Below are 22737 nucleotides of genomic sequence, written 5' to 3'. Positions count from 1 at the left end.
AAGACTAAACTTAGCAAACACCCCAGCCAGTAAAGACTTAACGGAAGCTCAACATTTTCTCCATTCCTTTCTAAACAAATCAATGGGGACATTTTGGATCTGGTCCCCTACAGAGGAACATGTTGCCCTGGGCATGAGGCAGAGAATTCTGAGAGTGATAATTATGGTTTCTACACTTAAGCTTCCCCTTTGAAACATGAAAACTGCTGTGCCGTTAAATGGTGTGTCTGAACCAGTAAGGGAGATGGTCTGCTTCCATCTCCACGGTCTTGCTTATGTACGACTGCAGACATTCTTGCAGCTGCATTGGCACCAACCTCTAGTGTAAATAGGCAAAAGTGCAATAAGCTGCAATGCACTGATTACAGCTTACCCTCTGCTTGAAACCATGTCAACCCATGCCACTGCAAATGGCAACCTGGTCCAGAATTTAGTGTGTTAATGGAGATGGTTCCCCACAGAAAGTTGTTCCCAACACCATCTAAACTATGAGATCACCATTTGGATTAGACATCCACGTGGACTGTCTCTGTGTCCATCTCTACTGCTGTAGGATGAGTGTTGATGGGAATCACTGCTACTACAGACCCATTGCTGAGGGGTTCTAGCTGGTTCAAGTACCAATGGTTCAACTCTCTATTTTAGATACATCCTTATACTTCAAGGGATAAGGAGGTTTCATGGAAAAAGCTGTACCATTGTATGTTTCTTTTTAAAAACAAACAAACATGCAGGTAGCTTGTGAAAGTTGAATTTGGGGTGGTAGACTCCCTGCTTGAGAGTTGGCAATGCAAATACGACAGGCTTCTTCTGAAGCCAGCTAAGGGATAGCACGGAAGAGAGAGATGCTTGATTAAAGGCTTGAGCTACCTAGCTCAGCGGGAGTGGGAAGTGTTAAACTGAAGGGGGATCTTCTGTCATGGAAGTAGCAAATCCTGCTCAATACTTACGCAGACCCCTACAAAGTTTATGGGAGGAAACGGACTCTGTCACAGGCTTGGCATAGAAAGGAGGGCACCAGGGAGGGGAAATGAGGGTTTTTTCCTGTTTTGGCAAAATTTGTTGTTTTGATGGAAAATTTTGACTCTCTATTGAAGAGCCAGGTGTAGAAGAGACGAATCCCTTCCCTGCAATAATATATTCATGTAAGAATATTAAATAAAGGAAATAATCTGCAATCCCATTTTATTAGCTTCAAATCAAGTTTTTAGTTTGCTCAGAAATTTAATATAATTTTAGTACATCTGTTGTCAAAAAACCCCTGTGTGCATAGAAGCACACATTATTAAGGAAAGTACAAGAATCAGTTTATTCAGTGATTTCCAAGGTATTTCATTGTAGCACACCTTATTCCAATATATTCTTCACCAAGAATAGAGAGAGCACTTACCATTCCAATGTACACATCTGTGGAACAGTGCAGCAGAAAGGACTTAACTTGTTTCCAGCATTGTGTAAGTAGTGCATGCATTAGGGCTTGTCTGTACTTACCCAGAGATCGACACTCCAGAGAGAGATTGATCTCCTGGGTTTTGACTTAGTGGGTCTAGTAAGGACCTACTAAACTGACCGCTGATGGTATCCCCCATAGCCCCCTGCACTCCATCATGTTGCAAGGAGTAAAGGAAGTCGATGGGAGAGTTTCTCCTGTTGACCTCCCGCAGTGGGGATGCCGCAGTAAGTCATGGTAAGATACATCGACTCCAACTACTCTATTCACGTAGCTGGAGTTAGATATCTTAGTTCAACTTTCTCCCTCAGTGTAGACCTGGCCTTAGTGGCTTTCCCCCTATTTTCACTTGGGAACAGTATCTGGATCACAGACCCCTTCTTGGCAACTGTTTGATTAACAATGAAAACTTAAGTGAAAGGAAACATTTTTTCAATAGCCTAAAGAGAGATGCTTAATCCTAGTCAACTATAGCACTTTTCAGGAAGCCTTTCTCTGGTACAAGTCCCGGGGTAGTAACAATGATGGGCATACAAGTGTAAAACATGCAGGGTTAGACAACACAGTGTTAAAAATGCCAATGGCCTGTCTATACTAAGGCTGCCATCATTACTATGGAAAGAGTGGGAGATTTCCTGAAAAGTGCTAGTGTAGACACAGCTTCAGTGTGTTAGGGTCCTTTCCTGTGTGGTGCAGAGTGTTCTCAGATCCCCCTACCCTGGAAGGGAACTGGAGTCATTCTGCACCGTACAGACACAAAACGAGCAATGGAAAACTAAAGATAAAAAGAGAAGAACACGTTTCCTAGGTATCAGCTTATTCGGTGATGAGGGAAAATGGATGAATACACAATTCTGAGTTGCTGCAATTCATACGTCTGGCTCCACAATCACATAGAGTCTCCGAAGCTTACAAAAGAGAGACAGAATTATTTAAAGGCAACAACAACGAGGGAAAGAAATCACTGGCAGGATTTAGTACCTCCTCTGGTGCACTACCAGTTGGAACTATGTCATTAGATCTTGCGAATTTATTACTGCAAATTCTGACTAAGATTTTCAAATGTTTAGTGACTAGGAGAGCTCTTACATGGGACTTCAGGATGTGCTGAGCACCCACCTTCAGAAAAACAAGCCCCAGGGAAGTGTTTCAGCATAAGTGTTTTCTGAAATGTTCATAGGCAGGAAGTGGATGGAGAAGGCTCAAGAGAGGGCACATGCTCTATGGCCTTATCAGTATGTTGCTAGCATCCCTTGAGGCGCATATATCCATCCATTACACAAATAAAATGCATCACAGTCCAGGACAAATGGAAGCAATGGATGGCATGTGAGCAAAAGGGAAGGTCTGCTTAGAAATGGCAAAAGCAAGCTTGCTGCAATATCAGGGGCATTATACAGCAGGCTCCACAGACATACTGCTGGGGAGTACACAGTTAGCATTTAATTAGGGTGATCATACTTCCCAAAGGGCAATAAGGACAATATACAGGGCTGGCCCAAACTGCTGGCCTGGGCTTCCCCTGCACAGGGCTGGTATCGCTCCCCTGCTCCTCCCCTCCCCGCAGGGCTGGCATTATCGCTCACCCCCTGGGGTGCGCGCCCCACTTTTTTTGGCAAAAGTAGGCATTTGTTGCATTGCTCTTGCCAACTGATGATCAATTGGCAAGAGCAAAATAGGACAAATGTCCACTTTTGCTAAAACAGCTAGGACGGTGCTTAAAAAGGGACTGTCCCGGCCAAAATGGGACCTATGATCACCCTACATTGAATATCATATTTAAAGCTGCACAGCACCAAGATTTTTAAGCTTCTGGGGCTTGATCTTGCAAAGTTCTCAGTGTCTTCAGCTTCTATTAAACTCAGCTCAGCCCCTTGCAGACTGGTGCTTTAGTGTTTTGGGAATATCTATAACGACCCATTTGGATGAAATTCGCCCCTATGTAGAGGGTCAGGACAAGGCACAGGCATCACTTAAATCCTAATTAAATTCTTATTTAGTGGGACTTAAGCCCTCCAGATAGGACTTTGGTGGTGCCTAGGCCTTGCATTGGCTTTTTCCACAGAGATGAATTATATTATAGTACAGTAATGGGGTGGGGTTATGAAAGGAGATGGCTATTTCTAGAAAATAAATCTCTTTTCTGGCTATTTCCACCAGTTTTTCCCATGTCGTGCTTGTTCCATCTCCTGAACATTGCCTCCACCAAGGTCCGTCCCACAATGTCTTCCCTTAATATTAGCATGAATAGAATGGCTGCAGGTGAAACCAAGGAGATGAAGTGGTGTAGAGATCAGAGGGTTTTTTTCCACTGCTCCAATTCTCTTCTGATATTTCAAGCTTCCCTTTACTTTTTGGCAGGCTTTATATCTGCCAAGAGCAGCTTCATTGCTTTCCATCTCTAGGCAAATCGCTGTTCTCAATAACCTAGTTCCAGAACAGGGCCATGTTGATAAGTAGCTGCTTTGTGCACCCCACGTCGCTGCTATCCCATGATTCACCTCGAGAGCTGCTCCTCTCCCCGTTTCTTTTGTCTTAGAGCTCGTGGGATTCTGCATGAGGCTTTGGGAGCTTGCTGATATCAGAGTTCTGAATCAGCTGGTAGAGAAATTCCACTTGTTTCTCATAACCCTCAACTGAGATCCTCTCATTCAACCCATGGACTCTGTTAAAGGGAGAAGAAGATTTTTTCATTACAATAGGCATGAGCCACATAGGGTTGCCAGATGATTTAACCAAAAATATTGAATGCCCCCCCACCAAAAAAAACCAAACACTGGGGAAAAAATTCTGTTGAGAAAAAAAAAAGGGGGGAGACCAAAGTTGTTGAGGGGAAAAAAAACAACAGCGTGGCCCCTTTAAGAAACGCTTTTGAGGCTTTTTGGCCCTAACAGGGTGCCGGCAGCTGCCCGCCATCTTGCCGCCCTGCACCAGGCCAGGAGGCTCCCCTGCGGAACCCGGTAAGCACCCGGGATTTTTGCCTCCTGGCCGGGAAAAAAAAATCAGAAAATACCAAACATTTTAGGTGTTCGGTATTTTCTGATTTTTTTTACCGGACAGGAAGCGAAAATACCAGGCTGTCCGGTTCAGTACGGGACACCTGGCAACCCTAGAGCCACCTGCATGGGAACTGAAAACCCAGCCCAGAGTCCAGGCTGCTGATTCCCAAGTTCTCTTTATAAAGGTTCAGGCATGACAGGACGTAAGTAGGAAACAGCATGAGACACACAAAAATCTGCAGAAGAATGCACTAAGCAACAGGGCCATCTTTAAAATATATGGGGCCCTATGCAACTGAGCCCCCACATCTCCCCAAGGCTTTTGCCGGGGACCTGGGGCTTCCCTCCTCCCCCCACATGTGGCTTCTGCCAGGGGCTTAGGGCCTCCCCCCATGCAGCTTTTGTCAGGGCTCGAGGCTTCCCTGGGGCCTGCATAGCAGCAGATGCTGAGGGCTCCTGTCTGTCCCCAGTCTGCTAGGAGGGAGCCCTCTGTTAATGGCTGGCTGCTGGCCAAGAGGAGCAAGGGTGGAGGGGGCAGGGAGAAGATCTGCCACCAGGAGAGAACATCCTGGGGGAGGGGTCAGAGAAGAACCAGGCAGCGGAGATGACAGAGTTGTCCTTAGGCATACAAGCACATATGGTTGCATAGGGGCACCCAAAAATTAAGTGCCCCTAATTTTCAGGTGCCCTACACAGCCGTGTATTTCATGTATGCTAAGCATAATCTGTTCCTGAGGCCAACATGCCTGGTTTACTGATTCTAAGGCCAGAGCACAGTGGGTAAGGCCATGGGGTGGATAGACAGGGCAGAAAAGTGGAAGTGTGACAGTACCCCAGGTCCCACTCCCTGCACTGACATACCACAGCCCTTCGAGTCTGAATGCAGAACAGCTACTTGAGTAATTTGTGACTATTTCAGTTCCGTTCATATGGAAGATAAAATTGATGTGCTAGCAAGTGAACCAGCTCCTAGCATGGTTACCTATATCTTCACCTAATTCCCAGCTTTAAAGGGTTAATGAAGTGGGAATACCAGGTGTGTGCTGGCATGTGGCCATGCATACTGAACACAGGCTTCCTACTAGAACCCATGTCTGCAGGAAATGTGTGGCCTCGGTGAGTCTGAAGCGCCTATACTGCCACACCACAGTCTACAAAGCTGGGTTTCATTCTCTAGGCCAGTGCATACTAATTTTCTTTGACTATCGTCCCCACCCTAGAACATTCCCCGCCCTAGAATAGAATAGAATACCTGGGTACATCATCCGGTTTAAAGACTACTGGGTTAAATCGATAAATGGCATTTGTGAGATTAGTGAAGTGCCGGCTGTCTGTGTTGCCAATACAAATACCTGGAAAACAAACCCACAGGTCAGGTTGTCTCAACACAAATGCAGCCAATCAGCTGCCAAGGAAAAAGGCTTTGTGAATGCTGCATTTCAACAGGATCTCAAAGCATGTTGAAAACTTAAAACTCCCTTTGAAAACAAATTATTGTTCCCATGTTAGCATAGGAAGTAAAGAATGCTGGAACTCTTTAGCAACGAGAGAAGCCGAGCATCATGACACAGTAGCTTCAATGGGAATTGTGGTGCCTGGCATCTGTCAGGATCATGTTTTTATTCTGTATGTCAGTTTCAAGCTTAGGTCCCTATCCCATAAGCTGTGCAGCACCAGTGTGGAACAGCTGGCATAATAAGGGCTTTAGATGGCAAGGTACTGCACAGAAGAAGAAAGATGGGTTTGCCAGTCATAGAATCATCGGGTCAGAAGAGACCTCACGAGGTGATCTAGTCCAACTCCTTGCAGGACTAATCCCAATTACATCATCCCAGCCACGGCTTTGTCAAGCTGAGACTTAAAAACCTCTAAGGATGAAGATTCCACCACCTCCCTAGATAACTCATTCCTGCACTTCACCGCCCCCCTTCTCCCAGTGAAATATTTTTTTCTAATATTCAACCTAGACCTGCACAGAGACTCAATTCAGGGTTCATTATTTCTGCCAAACTCCTGTTTGCTTTTTTTTTATTGCCATCATAACTCTCCCCCATAAACACACACAGTTTAGAGCAGAGAGAGAGAACCTAGTAGAAGAGGGAACAACAGATGTTCCCAGTCACTGACAGCTGGTGGAGGAACACACAGAAATGATAACAAAGAAGGGGGCGAGACAGGAATGTGGAAGTATAAGAGGAAACAATAATCATTATGTGTTTGCGTTACCTGGAGCTACGCTGCCAACATCAGGGAAAACATCCAGCAGGGTTCTTCGGAAAATCTGGACTCCAAAGGCACGATCATCCCATGGGCTGATAGGGAGCGGGTCAAAGGCTTCCTGTATGTCTATCTTCACTCTGTCATCAGCAATAGTGTTTTTGACTATCTCTAGCACCTATGGATATACCCAGAGGAATAAGTAAGTAAAGGGAATGAGAGTTTTCTTTGTGGATGACTGTGTAGGTGTCAGCTTCAAGGCTTGCCTTGTAAATGAACAGCCAGCTATGGCTCCAAAAGAAGATAATCACTCAGGCTGGGAAGCATGTAATGGCCTCATGGTGGAAGTCTGTTTTCCTCTCACACACCTACTCTTCGCATTGAAGGTCAAATTACTTTCAAGGCAATTACTTATGTGTCACTGCTTCAAAGGGCCTTCTTAGCCCCGTACCAAGGGCTATCACCCAGCTTGATCAGTCAAGTGAATGAAATTCCAGCATGATCTTTGTCCAGAGAGAGGGGACTGACTGATTTACAGATAATAGGCTATGTCTATGGGATAAGAGAGAAGGTCCTTGTATGGACTGATAACTGGTTTTAAGACAGGGTAGGAATAAATGGTAAGTTTTCAGAGTGGAGAGAGAAAATTAGTGGGGTCTCCCAAGGGTCTGTCCTGGGACCCATCCTATTCAACTTATTTATAAGTGATCTAGAGAAAGGGGTAAAGAGTGAGGTGGCAAAATTTGCAGATGATACTAAACTGCTCAAGATAGTTAAGACCAAAGCAGACTGTGAACAGCTTCAAAAAGATCTCACCAAACTAAGTGACTGGGCAACAAAATGGCAAATGAAATTTAATGTTGATAAATGTAAAGTAACGCACATTGGAAAAAATAATTCCAATTATACATACAATATAACGGGGACTAATTTGGCTACAACTACTCAAAAGTGATCTTGGAGACATTGTGAACAGTTCTCTGAAAACATCCACTCAGTGTGCAGCAGCAGTCAAACAAGCAAATAGAATGTTAGGAATCATTAACAAAGGGATAGAGAATAAGACAGAAAATATCTTATTGTCTCTACATAAAACCATGGTACGCCCACATCTTGAATTCTGCATACAGATGTGGTCTCCTCATCTCAAAAAAGATGTCTTGGCATTGGAAAAGGTTCAGAAAAGGGCAACAAAAATGATGAGGGGTTTGGAATGGGTCCCATATGAAGAGAAATTAAAAAGACTGACTTTTCATCTTAGAAAAGAGGAGGCTAAGGAGCGATATATTACAGGTCTATAAAATCATGACAGTTATGGAGAAAGTGAATAAGGAAAAGTTATTTACTTGTTCCCGTAACATAAGAACTAGGGGTCACCAAATGAAATTAATAGGCAGCAGGTTTAAAACAAACAAAAGGAAGTTTTTCTTCACTCGGCACACAGTCAACCCATAGAACTCCTTGCCAGAGGATGTGGTGAAGGCTAGGACTTTAACAGGGTTCAAAAAAGAGCTAGACAGATTCATGGTGGTTAGGGTCCATCAATGGCTATAAGAACATAACATAAGAACATAAGAATGGCCATTCTGGGTCAGACCAAAGGTCCATCCAGCCCAGTACCCTGTCTGCCGACAGTGGCCAATGCCAGGTGTCCCAGAAGGAGTAAATTGAACAGGTAAGGATCAAGCCATCTCTCTCCTGCCATCCATCTCCACCCTCTGACAAACAGAGGCTGGGGTCACCATGCCTTACTCATACTGGCTAATAGCCATTAATGGATTTAACCTCCGTGAATTTATCTAGTTCTCTTTTAAACCCTGTTATAGTCCTCAGGCAAGGAGTTCCACAGATTGACTATGCGCTGTGTGAAGAAGAACTTCCTTTTATTTGTTTTAAACCTGCTGCCCATTAGTTTCATTTGGTGGCCTCTAGTTCTTATATTGTGGGAAAGAACTATTAGCCAGGATGGGTAGGAATGGTATCCCTAGCCTCTGCTGTCTGGAAATGGGTCACAGGGGAGGGATCACGTGAGGATTACCTGTTGTGATCCCTCTCTTTGGGGCATCTGGTATTGGCCACTGTCGATACTGGGCTAGGTGGATCATTGGTCTGACCCAGTATGGCCGTTATTATGTCTCTTTTTTATGGGATCAAGTGTCAAAACTGCTCAAGTGTGAGAGATCAGGCCACTTTCTAATGGGCATGGCTGCAGCTGACAAAAAATAAGCCTTAATACTACTATGTAAGCTTGAATGGTCCATGTCAAGGTTCCCAAACAATGAATTACCATGTGCCCGCGGCAGTATGCAAGCTTGATGTTTCATCAATTCACTTTACAATTTTTAAGGGGCGGTATGTGAACTAATGAAGTTGGGAGCCACTGGCCTATGTGTTACTCTGAAGCAAGAGTGACTCCTAAAAGGCTACTTAATTTTATTTCATTGTCATATTGCTCCCCGCATCCCTGTTCCCTGAGCCCCCTCTAGGGGAGTGCAACATGACAGTACCTGTAAGAAATTTAAGTTATGTTCACCCCTGCTTCTATGGGAGCCTTAAGTGGAGCATATTACAACAGCTCACTGCGGAGGTGGCAGAAGCATGGATGATCTTAGAGGCATGGCAAGATCTACAAGAGAGAGGAAAGCCTGACATCTCCAGACCAGTCAACAACTGCCTATTTCAAAGTTCTAGGAAAGTTAAGTAAATGACATGTCAGTGATCAGTGTCATGATAAAACAAAACAGGTGAACAAAAATGGAACATGCAGACCGTACCTCTTCAACCGTTTGTGATGGGTGGATCCGAAAATTCACAGTCGCTTTTGCAGAAGGCGGGATGACATTGGACTAAGGGGGAAAAAAAGTCTCAAACATACAGAGAAAGCCAGAAGCAGGTTCAAAGGACTATCCCAGAACTGCCACTCGAATATGATATCATCTTAAGAAGCACTGCTATCAAAAAGTTTAATGTGCTGCTCATGCAGTTCCAGAGCTCATAGAATAAGGCCCTATTGAAATAAATTCCCCAAGCCTTACACCAATTGATCACCATAAACTTCAATCATTTGCAACACAAGTAGTTCTATAAGGAATAGGTACTTTTCATTTAGAATTTTTTCTCTATGGGAGAAAGAGGTTGGATTTTTTTTAAAGTAATAACTTCAATGTATCAGACGTCACTCTTCCGAAAAATCCTCCACTGTAGCTGAGTCCATTTTCCCAAAGTACACAAGGCATGTGTGACAGGGCACCTGCCCTGCACTGGGCCTTTAAGCCCAAGCCTCAGGCCTCGAGCCTTAGGGTGGCTGGAAGAACCCAGCTGAAATGGTTAAGCTAATGAGCCCCAGCTGTCAGAGATCTGGGAAGCCCGGGTGGCTAGGCAAGCCCAGCTGCCAGCTATAAAGGGAGAAGCCCAGTTTGCTGGGGGGAAAAGACAGTGTAGGGCTGACTGCAGAGGCAGCAGGAGCTCCTGGGAGGGAGACAGCTGCAGGAGATGGACTGGAGAGGGAAGCTCTCCCTCAGCAGTTGCTGGGGACCCCAGGAGAGGCCTGGAGGAAGGCAGAGGTGAGTTGGTGGCACCTGGAGACTACCTGCTGAGGGGACGCTGGCCTGGAGATTGCAGCCAGCTGGGCAAAGCCAGGTAGGAAGTGGCCCAGGGCAGGAGCGGGAGCTGCCCCTCCTGGCCCGAGAGCCTCGGTGTGTTTCGGCTATCTAGTCCCACTGAGGGAGTGACCCTATACCCGGTTGCTCACAGGGCCCTGGGCTGGGACCTGGTGGAGTAGAGTGGGCCCGGGTCCCCCTACCTGGGGTGTGCCCTGCTACAACAATAATCCGTTTCATGGACTCGGCCTTGTTTAAAGGGCCAGTATGAACTGCTGTGTGGCCGATGATGAGCAACCCATACAGACTGTAACTTGCCCTGAGAGGGACCATGTGAAGACAGTCAAGGGGGCACTGAGGCTACTGGGGGGCGTGCGCCCCTGACAGCATGGCACATATATGTCATTTAACAGCATAAGTACAGATACATCATTCCAGTTTTCTACACAATATGTTTTACGCTTTGTTAAGTATGCAAGTTACACAGGCCAGGTCTATACTAAAGGAGAATCACACCCACAGTCTTTGAACACAAACAGTGAGAAAGCAAAGCAAACAACATGTTATTTCTCTTCTCACCACTCAGGGTCACTGTTTACCTATGATAGCTTGTTTTCTAGACAAGTGACCATTTTCACAGTAAAGCTCTTCTTGGAGGACAATGGTATGCAAACTATAATTGTTCTGACTGGTGGTCCCACCGCTCCAGTTCCCAACCATTCTGGGTAATTGCACTTATCTATTGGGTTAAGACCTTGGCTGTACCAGTCAGAACCTGCTGCCCCACACTCTGCTGTTTTTACTTTAATCCAGTGTGGATTTAAGGCTACTGTAAACACCATTCTTGTGATCATGGGACAAAGGCCCCCATGTGTAGTAGGAAGTTGTCCTGTAGCTGACAATTGTTGGACCAAAGTTTCAATCATGCTTTTGTGTAACAGGGTTGAAGACGTTTTTAACTTGTCTACATTAGCTGTTCAATCATTCTCCACACCAGTTTAGAAGGAACTGAATAACAAATATTGTCATCAATTAAGTCATTTTCTACTGTACACTCTAAGGTTTGAGCTGGGCTACACTTTCAGTTGGAGTGAGGTTGGCAGAGCACGAAGGCCCAGAGTAGAGACCGAGTTTAAAATTAATAGTAAGAGGAGACTGATTCATATTGGTACATCTAGCAGTTATATAGGAACCACCATTCTCAATAATACAGGACCACTGTAGAATCATAGAGCTGGAAGAGACCTCAGAAGGTCATCAAGTCCAGCCCCCTGCTCAAGGCAGGACCAATCCCAACTAAACCATCCCAGCCACCGCTTTGTAAAGCCAGGACTTAAAAACCTCTAGGGATGGAGATTCCACCACCTCCCTAGGTAACCCATTCCAGTGCTTCACCACTCTCCTAGTGAAATAGTTTTACCTAATATCCAACCTAGACCTCTCCCACTGTAACTTGAGACCGTTGCTCCTTGTTCTGCCATCTGTCACTCTCTCCATCCTCTCTTTGGAACCTCCCTTCAGGAAGTTGAAGTCTGCTATCAAATCCCCCCTCACTCTTCTCTTCTGCAGACTAAATAAGCCCAAATCTCTCAGCCTCTCCTCGTAGGTCATGTGCTCCAGCCCCCGAATCATTTTGGTTGCCCTCCACTGCACCCTCTCCAATGCGTCCAATTCTTTTCTATAGTGTAAACTTCAATCATTTACGACACCGGTAGTTACATAGGAATAGGCATTTGTCATTTAGAAATGTTTCTTTCTGCGAGAAAGGGCTTGGAAGGCTCTTCTCACGCTACCCGTAGGAAAAATCAAATGCACACATGACGCTACCTTGATTCCTGCATTAAACATGGTGATAGCTGTGGTGGTCCGAATCAAGGCATTGGTGGAGGGCTTCTGCTCAAAAATTCTGCATGAATATAAGTTTTTGAAAGGAGTTGTGTATTTATAAAAGATATAAATACAACAAAAGCGAGAATTACGTTGATTAGAGACTGACCTATGCATTAGCAGAGGAGTTACAGTATGTTTCATGTATTGATTAAAGCAAGGTAAGTGTGTTAGTTTCATAAACTGAGACATAGGATGGCTGATTTCCAGGGAAGAGCAACCTTACTGGCAAGAAAACAAAAGGACTAAAGCTTCTAAATCAGGGATTTCAAACTCCATTTACCAGAGGGCCAATGCCAGTTCTCAAGTCCTCTTAGTGGGCTAGCCAGCACCCCTCTCTGGCAGCTCCCAGCCCTGGCTACTACCCTGCGCTCTGCACTCTGTGTGTCCCATAGTCCTGCCTGCCACCCCAGGGTGATTTAACCTCTCCCCAGATACTTCCGGTGCCACCACTGGGAGCAAAGCGGGGCTAGAGCAGCTTCTGACTGCTAGTGCTGTGCATCCCTGTAACCTGAGGGAGGTGAGTGCCCGTAGGCCCTGTGATAGCTGCCCCACCTGTCCTATGGATGAGATGGTCCCCCATACTCAGGTTAGTCCATGGGGCTTTAGGCGAGCGGTGGGCGGGCCCTCTCACACTCATTGTGGCGGCGGGAGCCGCGGGGAAGCAGAGCTACACTCTGCCATCTCCCAAGCCAGCATGTGCTGGGGCTGAGGCACTCCACTTTTTGCTGCCATAGTGAAGCAGAGCGAGTGGGCAGGCCCGGTAGATGGCAGCAGAACAGAGACTGCCATGGTGAATGCAGGGGTGGGGAGAACCTGCTTCTACTCTGTGCCAAGTCCCCCAGTAATCCCTGAGAGGCTATCCCTCAAGGGACGGGGCCTGAGAGAATGGGTGCAACGAGGGAGAAGAGGGCGGAGCAGAGGTGGAAAGAGGTGCAGGGGGAGCAGGGTCTGGATCTGTGGGAAGGGTAAGGACACCCTTCCCTGGGCCGCAGGCTGTGTGGGCCTGATTGCAGGCTATGAATTTGGAACCCCTGTTCTAACTGGACATTGGTTCCTGTATTTCATGGGGCCAGAGGCTGAGAGTGTTGAAGAAGGGATGTGTTCCCTTACCTACTGATGACAGGCGAGAACAGCCACAGGTTGCTCATGACGAGATTGAGAGGAAAACTGAACTAAGAGGCAAGAGAAAACAAAGATGCACCAATTATCAAAATTTAAGTTTAATGATGACACTGCCCAGGGGCAGAACACGGGTTAAGGGTTCACTTCTATGTATAAAAGGGATGCTGCAGTAGGAGAACTATGCACTGAAGCTTTGAATTCTCCTTTCTAAGATAAGCCATTTTAATAGAAATTAGGAAACCCCTTCAGTAATTCACAGGTTTGGGACTACTTTTAATTCATTAATATTAATTACGTGAAACTTGAGAATGAAGCTACAGTTGAATCCTTACCTCTGAAGCCAAGTACTCAAGAGTCATGATTTCTGGCCCCTGGCCAAAGAGATTGGGCATGGGATTCTGCTCCAGCCTACAACAAGCAAACGAGCATTTGAAAACAAAACCTTATTCCCCACGTTTGCAGAAAACCACAGGTTGTGTTTTGGTTCATGGACTTGGCCAAGTGCTTTGAGATGCACCCACATCTCTCAGAGCTCACAAATCAAGGAGAAGTTGGAGAACAACTTCATCATGGAATTCAGAGCATTTCTGTCTCATCCGAAGAGAGTCTTTTGGAGGTGGATAAAGAGATAGCCAAGGCTGGCTCTCAATGGGAATGGAGGGACTATGCGGGAAATGTGTACATCTATAAAAACAATGGGCCAAAGATATCAAATCTTTTTATTTCAGGCACTTCTATAAACTAACACCCTTGCCCCCATCAGTCTATTGTGTATCCACTGGGATAGGGACACTGAAAAGCCTACAGGGTTTAACATTTTGATACTACACCATATTGATTTGCCTGCACAGCTATCACCTATAGCAAATACAGTCAAAAAAGATTTGTGGAAATTCTGGCAACAGACAAGGAAGGGAACAAAAATAGCTTCATTTCATTTTTGCAGATCCCCATATTCTGGGGTTACTGACTGACACTGGGGCCTCTGGAATAAGTCAGAGTAGCCCTGCTGATGTTCTAATTTGTGCCTGGCTTTTTAGGATCCCTAGGGACCACACCAGGAACTTGAATAGCTGGAGTGCAGAGGTGCTCCAGCAAAGCCCTCTGCCAGCAGTTGCATATCTGCACATTTATATGAGCCATAAGTTTCAGTTTTTAAACATTCACAGTGAAGTACAGAATGATTGTGTACATTGCCACAAATATGTACAGTGCTGATGTAAAGTCTGTTAAGGAGACTTTGCACGACACTCTAAGTCTGTTACACAGCCAGGTTAGCTCTCACCTGGACAACGCTGCTGCAAGAATACTGATACTCATCTCCTTAGGAGGGGCAGAGGAATGACCTGGCGCGCTTTCCACACTGAAGTTTGCTGTAATTGAACCCTTCTCTGTGATCGCTATTCTGATGAACAAGAAATAATGTTGTCAAGCTGATTCCAAATATTGCATGATAGAGTTCAAGCTCTATAGATTATAGACCAGTGATTTTTAAACATTTTAAGACTGAGGAACACCAAACGATATTTTTTTATGGGAAACACCAGGGATTTTTTGTTGTGGTTTAGTCACTAGTGGGATGAAAACATAAGGGTGGGCTTCCCAAACAAGCGAGGGTGCCCAATCTCTGCAATGCTGAGGGAGTCATAGAAAATCTGACAGGAACCTGAGAGCCACACACAAATGTGTACAATATACTTAATTTTATGCACACAGCAGTAACATTTGCTTCTATTTATATTTTCGCTGAGATGAGCAGAAATTGCAATCAAATCATCAGCAATACAACCCTATACTGTAGATTCTTGGCTGTGTCTTTACCAAGGAAGAAAAGGTAGCTGCAGGATCAGAAGGCCTTTATGTTGAATTACAGATACCTCTGCATTAGTCCAAACTAGGAGAATCTCTTATACTTACCTATAAAGCCAGGGATTGGACTCATTGTGTTAAATTCTCTACTTTATTCACTTACAGTGGTACTGGCTTCTTTATTCCCTCCAAGAACCCATCCAGGATAACGCTTCCCTCATCTAGCAGGAAAACAAGCTTCACTCCTCTAGTTTCCAGCAGAGCTGCAATCTTCATTGCTCCCTTACGACCAGAAACCTAGGAGACTCCAAATCAGAGGAATTGCCATGCCAAAGTACACAAGCAATCCATCTAGCACAGTATCTGGACTCTGATGGTAGTCAGAGTTACATGAGGAAGGTGCAAGAAACCCTAGAGTGGGCAATTATGAAATCTGTCCCTAGGGAGAAGTTTCTTTCTAACCCCAGTCAATTAGTGGTTGCTTATACTGTGAAGCAAGACAGTTTACGATCCAGTTTAATATAAGTGAAAAATGGTCTCATTATTCATGAGAAGCCTCAGTGCTACCTCACAGCAATGAGCTCTACAGCTTAATTAGGCATTTTATTAAATGGTATTTAATATTATCATCTCTTGTCTTTGAATTTCACAGAATGATACTCTTGTCTTTATGAGAATGGGTAATTCTGCTGCCTGATCATTCTCTATTTCTTATCCCTATGTCATTCTGTTAGATAACACTGTTCACCGGGAACAGTCCAATACATCTTAACCTGGATTTTCACATTACACCCATATATTGTATTTTTAATGTCTTACAGCCATAGGAAAGCAATACCAATGAACAGAATGGATTTACCCTTTTCCTTTCTTTCTGCTGAGCAAAACCCTGATGCCCATCTCACTGAGAGCTCAACCTGTCAATATATACCTATGACTGCAATGCTCAGGAGTGATTTGTCAGTGCAACAGTGAGAAAATCATTAGAGGTTATAATAGTAAATAATGTTTAGAAAGTTGACTGAGCCAAGTACAAGGACAACATAGGTAACTGTCAATCCAGGAATCAAGTTGCTGTTATAGGAGGAAATGAGAGACCAGATGAAAGAAATACCTCTTCATCATGCCCAATGCCGATATAGAAAGACCTGCGAGGTCTGTAGTCTCTTCTCAGCAGAAATTCTAGAGCTTGCAGAATACCCTGTGTAACAGAAGCAACACACTAGTCACTGTCCTTTTACTCTCTAAGGTTACTAAGAAAAGCACATCCAACTGACTGCAAAGTGAGCATGATTAGGGTCTCTATGTCTGATGAAACTCTTTGCTGAGCCTTTAAATCTAAATTGCATACAGTATGCCTCTCACTAGTTGTAGCAAAGCTATTACTTTAATGAGGATTAGCTTTCTATACAAAAGCAAAAAGAGGAAAGTCAGAACAGTGGTGATGAATTTTGTAATCCATTAACACAGGGCTACTCAATTTTGGAAGCCCCGGGGGCCACAATGATACTCATAGTACATGCCGAGGGCCACAACTTAAGTGTGGTTGCATATACATGCAAATATATATGCAAATAGCTTATTTCACACTGACAGGCATGAATACAAAGATTAAGGCAAGACTACACAACACACAGGCCACATTTAAGTCAGTGTTGCTGATATTAATAAAATGCATTATTTACTCAATTTCCACCCATATAACAGCACTTGTAATGAGCAATGGCAGTCCAGGAATTTATCTAGTAAAACTCATCTCAACAGAAGACCATTATATTGACAACTTTTTGGTTTTGACTCCCACCTGCGGGCCATGTTTTGAACACAGCGTAAAGCCAAACTGCACTGTGGGCCACATGCAGCCCACATGCCACGTGTTGAGTAGCCCTGCATTAATACTTGGGTTTTTTCCAGTCTCATCTATTTTTTCTTCTTAAACCATGGTGTCTAATCAGCAGTGGTCAGTTTATATTTCTGCTGTCTTACCAGCATGCTTTGCTGCCTCATAAGCTGTAACTGTTAATTTTAATTTAGTTATTTCTGGGGGTTATTACCACCATTATTAATAGCTAATTAGTTCCAAACCAGAAGTTCTCAAATCACAAAACTATAGGACTGTCAATGATTTACCCAACAGACACTGAACAATAACATCCCTTAAAGCTTTTCATCTCTCTGAAATGAGATGACCGAGAAGACATACTATTGCAGAATTTTTGTTGTCTACTGTCCCTCGTCCATAGATAAAACCATCAAGTTCCTGAGCAGAGAAAGGAGGGACATGCCACCCCTCTTGAGAAGCTGGGACTACATCCATGTGTGCAAGTAGCATGTAGGGCATGAGCTGAGGGTCAGAACCCTGGACAGTGAAGAGATGGCTGTATTCCCCAATGATCTCATGCTGAATGAACTTGGTAGAAAACACATCAGGAAAGACTGTTTAAAAATAAGAGAGAAACATACAAAGGAGAAAAATTAGAAAAGTTTTTTTTTCTATTCCACCACCAAAATTCTTGGGAATGTGACACAAACCCATTAGAATTTTACCATTGACTTTGATGGAAGCATGGTCTCTAGTGAGTTTGAACACACGTGGCAACACAACTACAAAGCTTTATATGTTGCAGGCAGCAGTTGTGCAAGTTTCCCTCAAACAGCTTTACCAAACTGTCTCAATCTGCAGCGGAAATCCTCACTAGAGCCTTGTCTCCCTTGGCAAAAACAGGGCCTAATATTCACCACCACTGCAGCTGTGTTGGATGATGGTTCTTACAGACCGGGCTCAGGCAGGGTTTTTTACCAGATGGTTGTCTAACCCTCTTCAGACCAGGACCATGATGTGGTGGTAATAAGACACCTGTGCTACAGTTTCTACCCACAGTGGAGATGTACCAGCCTGTGTGGTAATACAATCCTCTTTTGAGAAAAAGCAAGACAGAGTTCTATACCAAACAAATTATATTCAGAATCAAAACCTTGTACTCATTTTGGTGCCATCTGCCAGCCCTTCTATTAATAAACATGTAGGAATGTAAATTCTGTACCTTTTTTAATATAATTCCCAAATTCTGCCAGGGCTGTTGTATTTTGCTCCTCTGGAGAGAAGGATACCGTTTTAATTTTGATGGCACCTTAAACAAAAATATGAAGCAGAGGATTTCTGTCAATAGTCTTAATTAGTCAGTCCTTTTAACAGTAATTTGAATAGGCGGGAAATTAAGATCCAAAATATTTTGTGGTCTTCAAAGATCCCAAGACACAAGAGAAGAGGTGGTATCCTCAAAGACTTGATCACATTTTAACCTCATTAAGTACATTTGGGCTATACTATGAGTGCCTGCGCTGTTTCATATAGAATGTTCTTCTGAATTGTTGTCTTATGCACTGTTAAAAACTCAACTGTTCTCTGCTCTGGAAGCAGCTGCATTTCACTGGATTGTGAAGATTAACTCCTTGTCAACATAACATTTTAGGATGACATGCAAATATATTACTAGATTGGAATATAAATATAATTGAGCCAGCTTTTTCAATAAGATTCCTAATGAAAAACATTTCTTTGGACACTCAAGGCCCACTGAAGCACCTCACAGGATCTTGCTGAATGGAAAATGTAAACTGCATCTTTAGATTTATATGGGAACATTGATTTTAACTGGAACATCCTTTATCCCACACAGTGCTGCTCCATGATAGCTCATGATGCCCCACCATGGGCCTGCTCCTATCTACTTCATCAAGGGTCTCTCTAAAGAGGATTTTTTTTGTTTCTAATTAAAAAAACATTTCCACCTGCTAAGTAGAAATTCCACTAATTGAACACAGAAGAACTTTTCCTCCGCTTTAATAGTTGTAACTATTGTTTGATGCCTGCCTCTAGTTTTCTACTAGCCACCAATCCTAACGTAATCCATATGCCCCCAACATTTCCTGCAAGAGTCTGTGTGTCTGAAAGCAAAATACTTTTGCTATATGACAGGGTATCTGCAAGGCACGGGCACAAGATCTGAGCCAGTATAGAGAGAGGGCCTTAATTTCTTTAGTGTGGCAAAAGGCCATCTGAAGTTGTGCAATTGCAAAATGCAAACAAACAGTGTTTTGTATTTCAGAGGAATGAGATATTGGAGAAGATTGTCAGTGGGAGGAAACAAAGGCTGTAAGTGTGTGAAATGCTGGTTCAAGTTAAGACAAGAATATTTGCTGTGGGAAAGCATAGTAATTCATTTATTGCCTGGTTTCAGCTTTGAAGTACATTCACCTGGCAGATTCTAAAACACGTATACAACTTTGTGGGCAAGTTTTTCCCTGCTGTCCATTGCAAATATGGTGAAGTCTTAAAGATTCAACTACTTATCATCCCTTTTCTATTATTATGTTTATGAACAAGTAATGAGAAATGGGCCAAGCAACAATAATAGCACCTTGCATTTACAAATAATCTTTGATCCCAAAGTAGTTTATAAAGCAAAACAGTTATACCCCTCAGGCACCCAGGTCCCTTGGTTGTGGAATCCCTCAATATCCTCTCTTCCTATTGCATTAATATCTGCATTGGGCCACTCAGCAAGATTGCGATAGCTCAAAGTCAGGTGTCACCAAGACACAGATGGTAGATGTCAGTGTCCTCCCCTATCTCCAAGACACATCTCCAGGTTTTGCTTGGGATATTGGTTGGGGTCAGAGTATACGTCTGCAAATGTAAATTTACCAGGAATTTTGAGACATATCTGTCAGGACATGCAGTGTTAGAGTTCTAACTGGTAACAAGCAATGCATTACACAGAGGACATATTAAAACATTATTATTCTTTCATTTCTTAGCAGAAGAAATAAATCCTGGGGATTTTTTAAGAAATTATTTTCAATCTTTTTCTGCTGTGGTTTTAATTCCTTTCAGACCACCTACACCATGCACTTTATGTTATGGAAGCAGGGGGGGAAAGGGAAGTAATATACAAATTGCCTTCTGAGGATAAAAAAGGTTGCCAGTTTCAGTGTGGTGTAAAGTGCCTCAGCTGCTAGAGGACAGTCAGGATCAAAGTGCATCAGCAGAGGGGTATCAAAGCTTGAGGATGGGTTAGCTGCTTCCTTGGAAATTTGTCTGTCTGAGAAGAGGTGCTGGGAAGGGCAAGGTCAATGTCTAAGGGTAGGCCTACACAGCAACATTATTTCAAAATAACTAGTGTTATTTTGAAATAACTTAGGCTGTGTCTAGACTACATGGCTCCATCGATGGAGCCATGTAGATGAGGGTTGTAGGCAAAGGGAAATGAAGCCGCGATTTAAATAATTGCGGCTTCATTTAAATTTACATGGCTGCCGCGCTGAGCCGACAAACAGATGATCAGCTGTTTGCCGGCTCAGCACGCTAGTCTGGATGCTCCCGCGCCGACCTGAAAGCCCTTTATCGACATCCCCGTTATGCCTCGTAGGATGAGGTTTACCGGGGATGTCGATAAAAGGCTTTCATTTCGACAGGGGAGCGTCCAGACTAGCGCGGCAGCCATGTAAACTTAAATGAAGCTGCGATTATTTAAATCGCGGCTTCATTTCCCTTTGCCAAAAAAACAAATCTACATGGCTCCGTCGATGGAGCCATGTAGTTTAGACGTACCCCTAGTCTGCTATTACATAGCAGGCAGTTATTTCGAAATAGTGTCAAAATGCCATCAAGCTAGAGGGCTTCTTACCCCGACTCCTGTAACCCTCATTTTACAAGGAGTAGGGACAGTCAGAGGAAGAGTGCTCTATTTCAAAATAAGTACTGTTAGGATGCTCCCAGTTTCGAAATAAGCTACGCAATGGACGTAGCTCAATTTGCATAGCTTATTTTGAGTTAAGCCCTGCTGTGTAGACGCACCCTAAGCAAGCCATAAGGGGTGAACAGATACATAAAAGCCAAGTGGCACAGTGGGAAACAGATGCTCATCTGGGGCAAGGGGCAGTATGAGCTGCGGGAGAGCTAATGTTCAAGCAATTACTGTCTGTGTCTGAGGGCATGTGGTACATATAGGAGGGTGGTGTCCACGGAGGAAATTCTGTTTAGGACACCACATTATAGAGGTCAATGGCCTGGACTGCTTTAGTAGCTGATGAGGAAGCGTCAGTACTTAAGCCAGGGATTTCTAGGGGCACAGTGTCTTCAGGGCAGGCTCAATCCCTGGGGAATCCAGCCGGAGGATGAGTCCTGGTTAGAAAGGGGGTTTCAAAAATGGGGTTTTAGCCCCAAGGGAAATGGCAGCGGGAGGGGACGGGGGCTGGGAGGAGGATCATGATGGAGTTTTAGTGGTCAGAAGGGGCAACTGTTAGGGAATGTAATTTTAGGGATCCAAGGGAGTATCTGCAAAGATGGAATGCTGGTCCCAGGACTGGAAAGAGGCAGGCATTGATGATGGGCAGTCACCAGAGGGATCAAATGGATGGAATTAAGGGAAGGAGTATTTGAGATGGGAGTAGAGTCTCCAGGATTTCTCAAGCAATGGAGGTGATTCTGGGATGGGAGTTTAGCCTAGTGCAGGTACAGATGGGTGGTGGTGGTGTTTAGTCTAGTCTGGGAGCATGAGTTCTCAGGAGTATTAGTTTGGGTAATCTCTGTTGTGATTGGGGGGGGCTCTAATCTGGGGGGTGAAGTGTAGTTTGGTGGGAGAATAAATCTGGGAGTGGGGGGGTGCTAGTCTGGGGCAGTTCCCCTCAGAAATCAGAAGGGTTAGGTTGAGGGTGTCCCTGTGGGGGCAGAGTTTAGTTAGGAGTGGGAGGTTTGGCTGGAGGTATCCTGAAGGATGGGTGTCAGTAGGGGGGGTGGTTGGGGGCTACATGTGGGTGGGAGTTTGGCTGGGAATACCCCCAGGGGTGGCAGGTTTGGCTAAGGGTACCTGAAGGTGTGAGGGTTAGTTGGGGGCTGGGGGCTTTGGCTAGGGGTACCTGAAGGTGTGAGGGTGAGTTGGGAGTTAAACAGTGATGAGGGCTAGTGGGGGCCCAGGGAATCCAGGGGACAGGGCCTGGTGCAGGACCCAGATGGGTTTAGCTGGGTCGCAGGGGGTTCTCCGGGGAGGAGGGTTTGGTTCTGTCAGGTTTAGCTGGGACACAGGGAGCTCCAGGAGGGTTTGGGGGACTCCCTGGGGGGGGTGTTGGGGGCACAGAGGGTTCCCCGAGGGAGGAAGTTTTGGGGGCATGGGGGAGGTCTCTGGGGGGACTAGTGGAGGGAGGGAGGGAGGGGGGGTTGGAGGCACGGAGAGTTCCCCAAGGGAGGGGGGCAGGGGGTACGGGGGCGTCTCTGGGGGGCTAGTGGGGGCACGGGGGGTTCCCCGAGGGGGGGATTTGGGGTAGCGGGTCTCCCGGGGGGAGGGGGGCTCCCCGAGGGGGGGGTTGGGGTAGCGGGACTCCCGGGGGGAGGGGGGCTCCCCGAGGGGGGGTCGCGGCCCCTTCACCTTTCAGCGCCTCCTTGAGCTCGTGCCTGTCGCGGGCGCTGAGCTCGAAGCGCAGCGCGGGGCGCCGCCCCAGGATCCGCGGGCCCGGCGCGGGGCGCAGGACGTAGGCCCGCAGCAGCACCAGGGCCAGCAGGGCCAGCGCCCCCCCGCCCAGCCCCAGGCAGGCGCCCCAGGCCGCCCGTCGCCCGGCCATGCCGCTCCGATCGCCCCGCCCTCTGCCCCCG

The 22737-nt window shown here is 45.3% G+C and overlaps 1 protein-coding gene across 2 annotated transcripts; it reads right to left on the bottom strand.

The window, feature by feature from the left end:
• Positions 1-1159: 1159 nt before the first annotated feature.
• PM20D1 (peptidase M20 domain containing 1) lies at positions 1160-22731 on the bottom strand. Of its 2 annotated transcripts, XM_075909845.2 has the most exons (13): positions 22514-22731; positions 18131-18217; positions 17290-17522; positions 16201-16287; positions 15250-15383; positions 14563-14682; positions 13610-13685; positions 13266-13327; positions 12093-12171; positions 9441-9512; positions 6676-6844; positions 5702-5801; positions 1160-4115 (listed from the first exon to the last, which is right to left on the bottom strand). In XM_075909845.2, the coding sequence occupies exons 1-13, from the start codon at positions 22704-22706 to the stop codon at positions 3986-3988; spliced, it is 1542 nt and encodes a 513-aa protein (XP_075765960.2). In that variant the 5' UTR covers positions 22707-22731; the 3' UTR covers positions 1160-3985. The 2 variants fall into 2 exon arrangements, with proteins under 2 accessions (XP_075765960.2, XP_075765961.2); XM_075909846.2 differs by lacking the exon at positions 18131-18217.
• Positions 22732-22737: the final 6 nt, after the last annotated feature.

The sequence above is a fragment of the Pelodiscus sinensis genome, chromosome 27 (assembly GCF_052426305.1).
Source record: "Pelodiscus sinensis isolate ZL-2025 chromosome 27, ASM5242630v1, whole genome shotgun sequence".
NCBI lineage: Eukaryota > Metazoa > Chordata > Testudines > Trionychidae > Pelodiscus > Pelodiscus sinensis.
Note: the sequence above shows the minus strand (reverse complement) of the source record. Positions and strands in the feature narration are given on the sequence as shown.

What these genes read in the sequence shown, in the direction of transcription:
- PM20D1 (XM_075909845.2), bottom strand. Translation starts at nt 22,706, where the DNA reads ATGGCCGGGCGACGGGCGGCCTGGGGCGCCTGCCTGGGGCTGGGCGGG. An exon ending in ACAACAAAAATTCTGCAATA is followed by an intron (nt 16,288 to 17,289) that starts GTATGTCTTCTC and finishes TCTGTTACACAG; the next exon opens with GGTATTCTGCAAGCTCTAGA. An exon ending in TTCTCGCCTGTCATCAGTAG is followed by an intron (nt 12,172 to 13,265) that starts GTAAGGGAACAC and finishes ATATTCATGCAG; the next exon opens with AATTTTTGAGCAGAAGCCCT.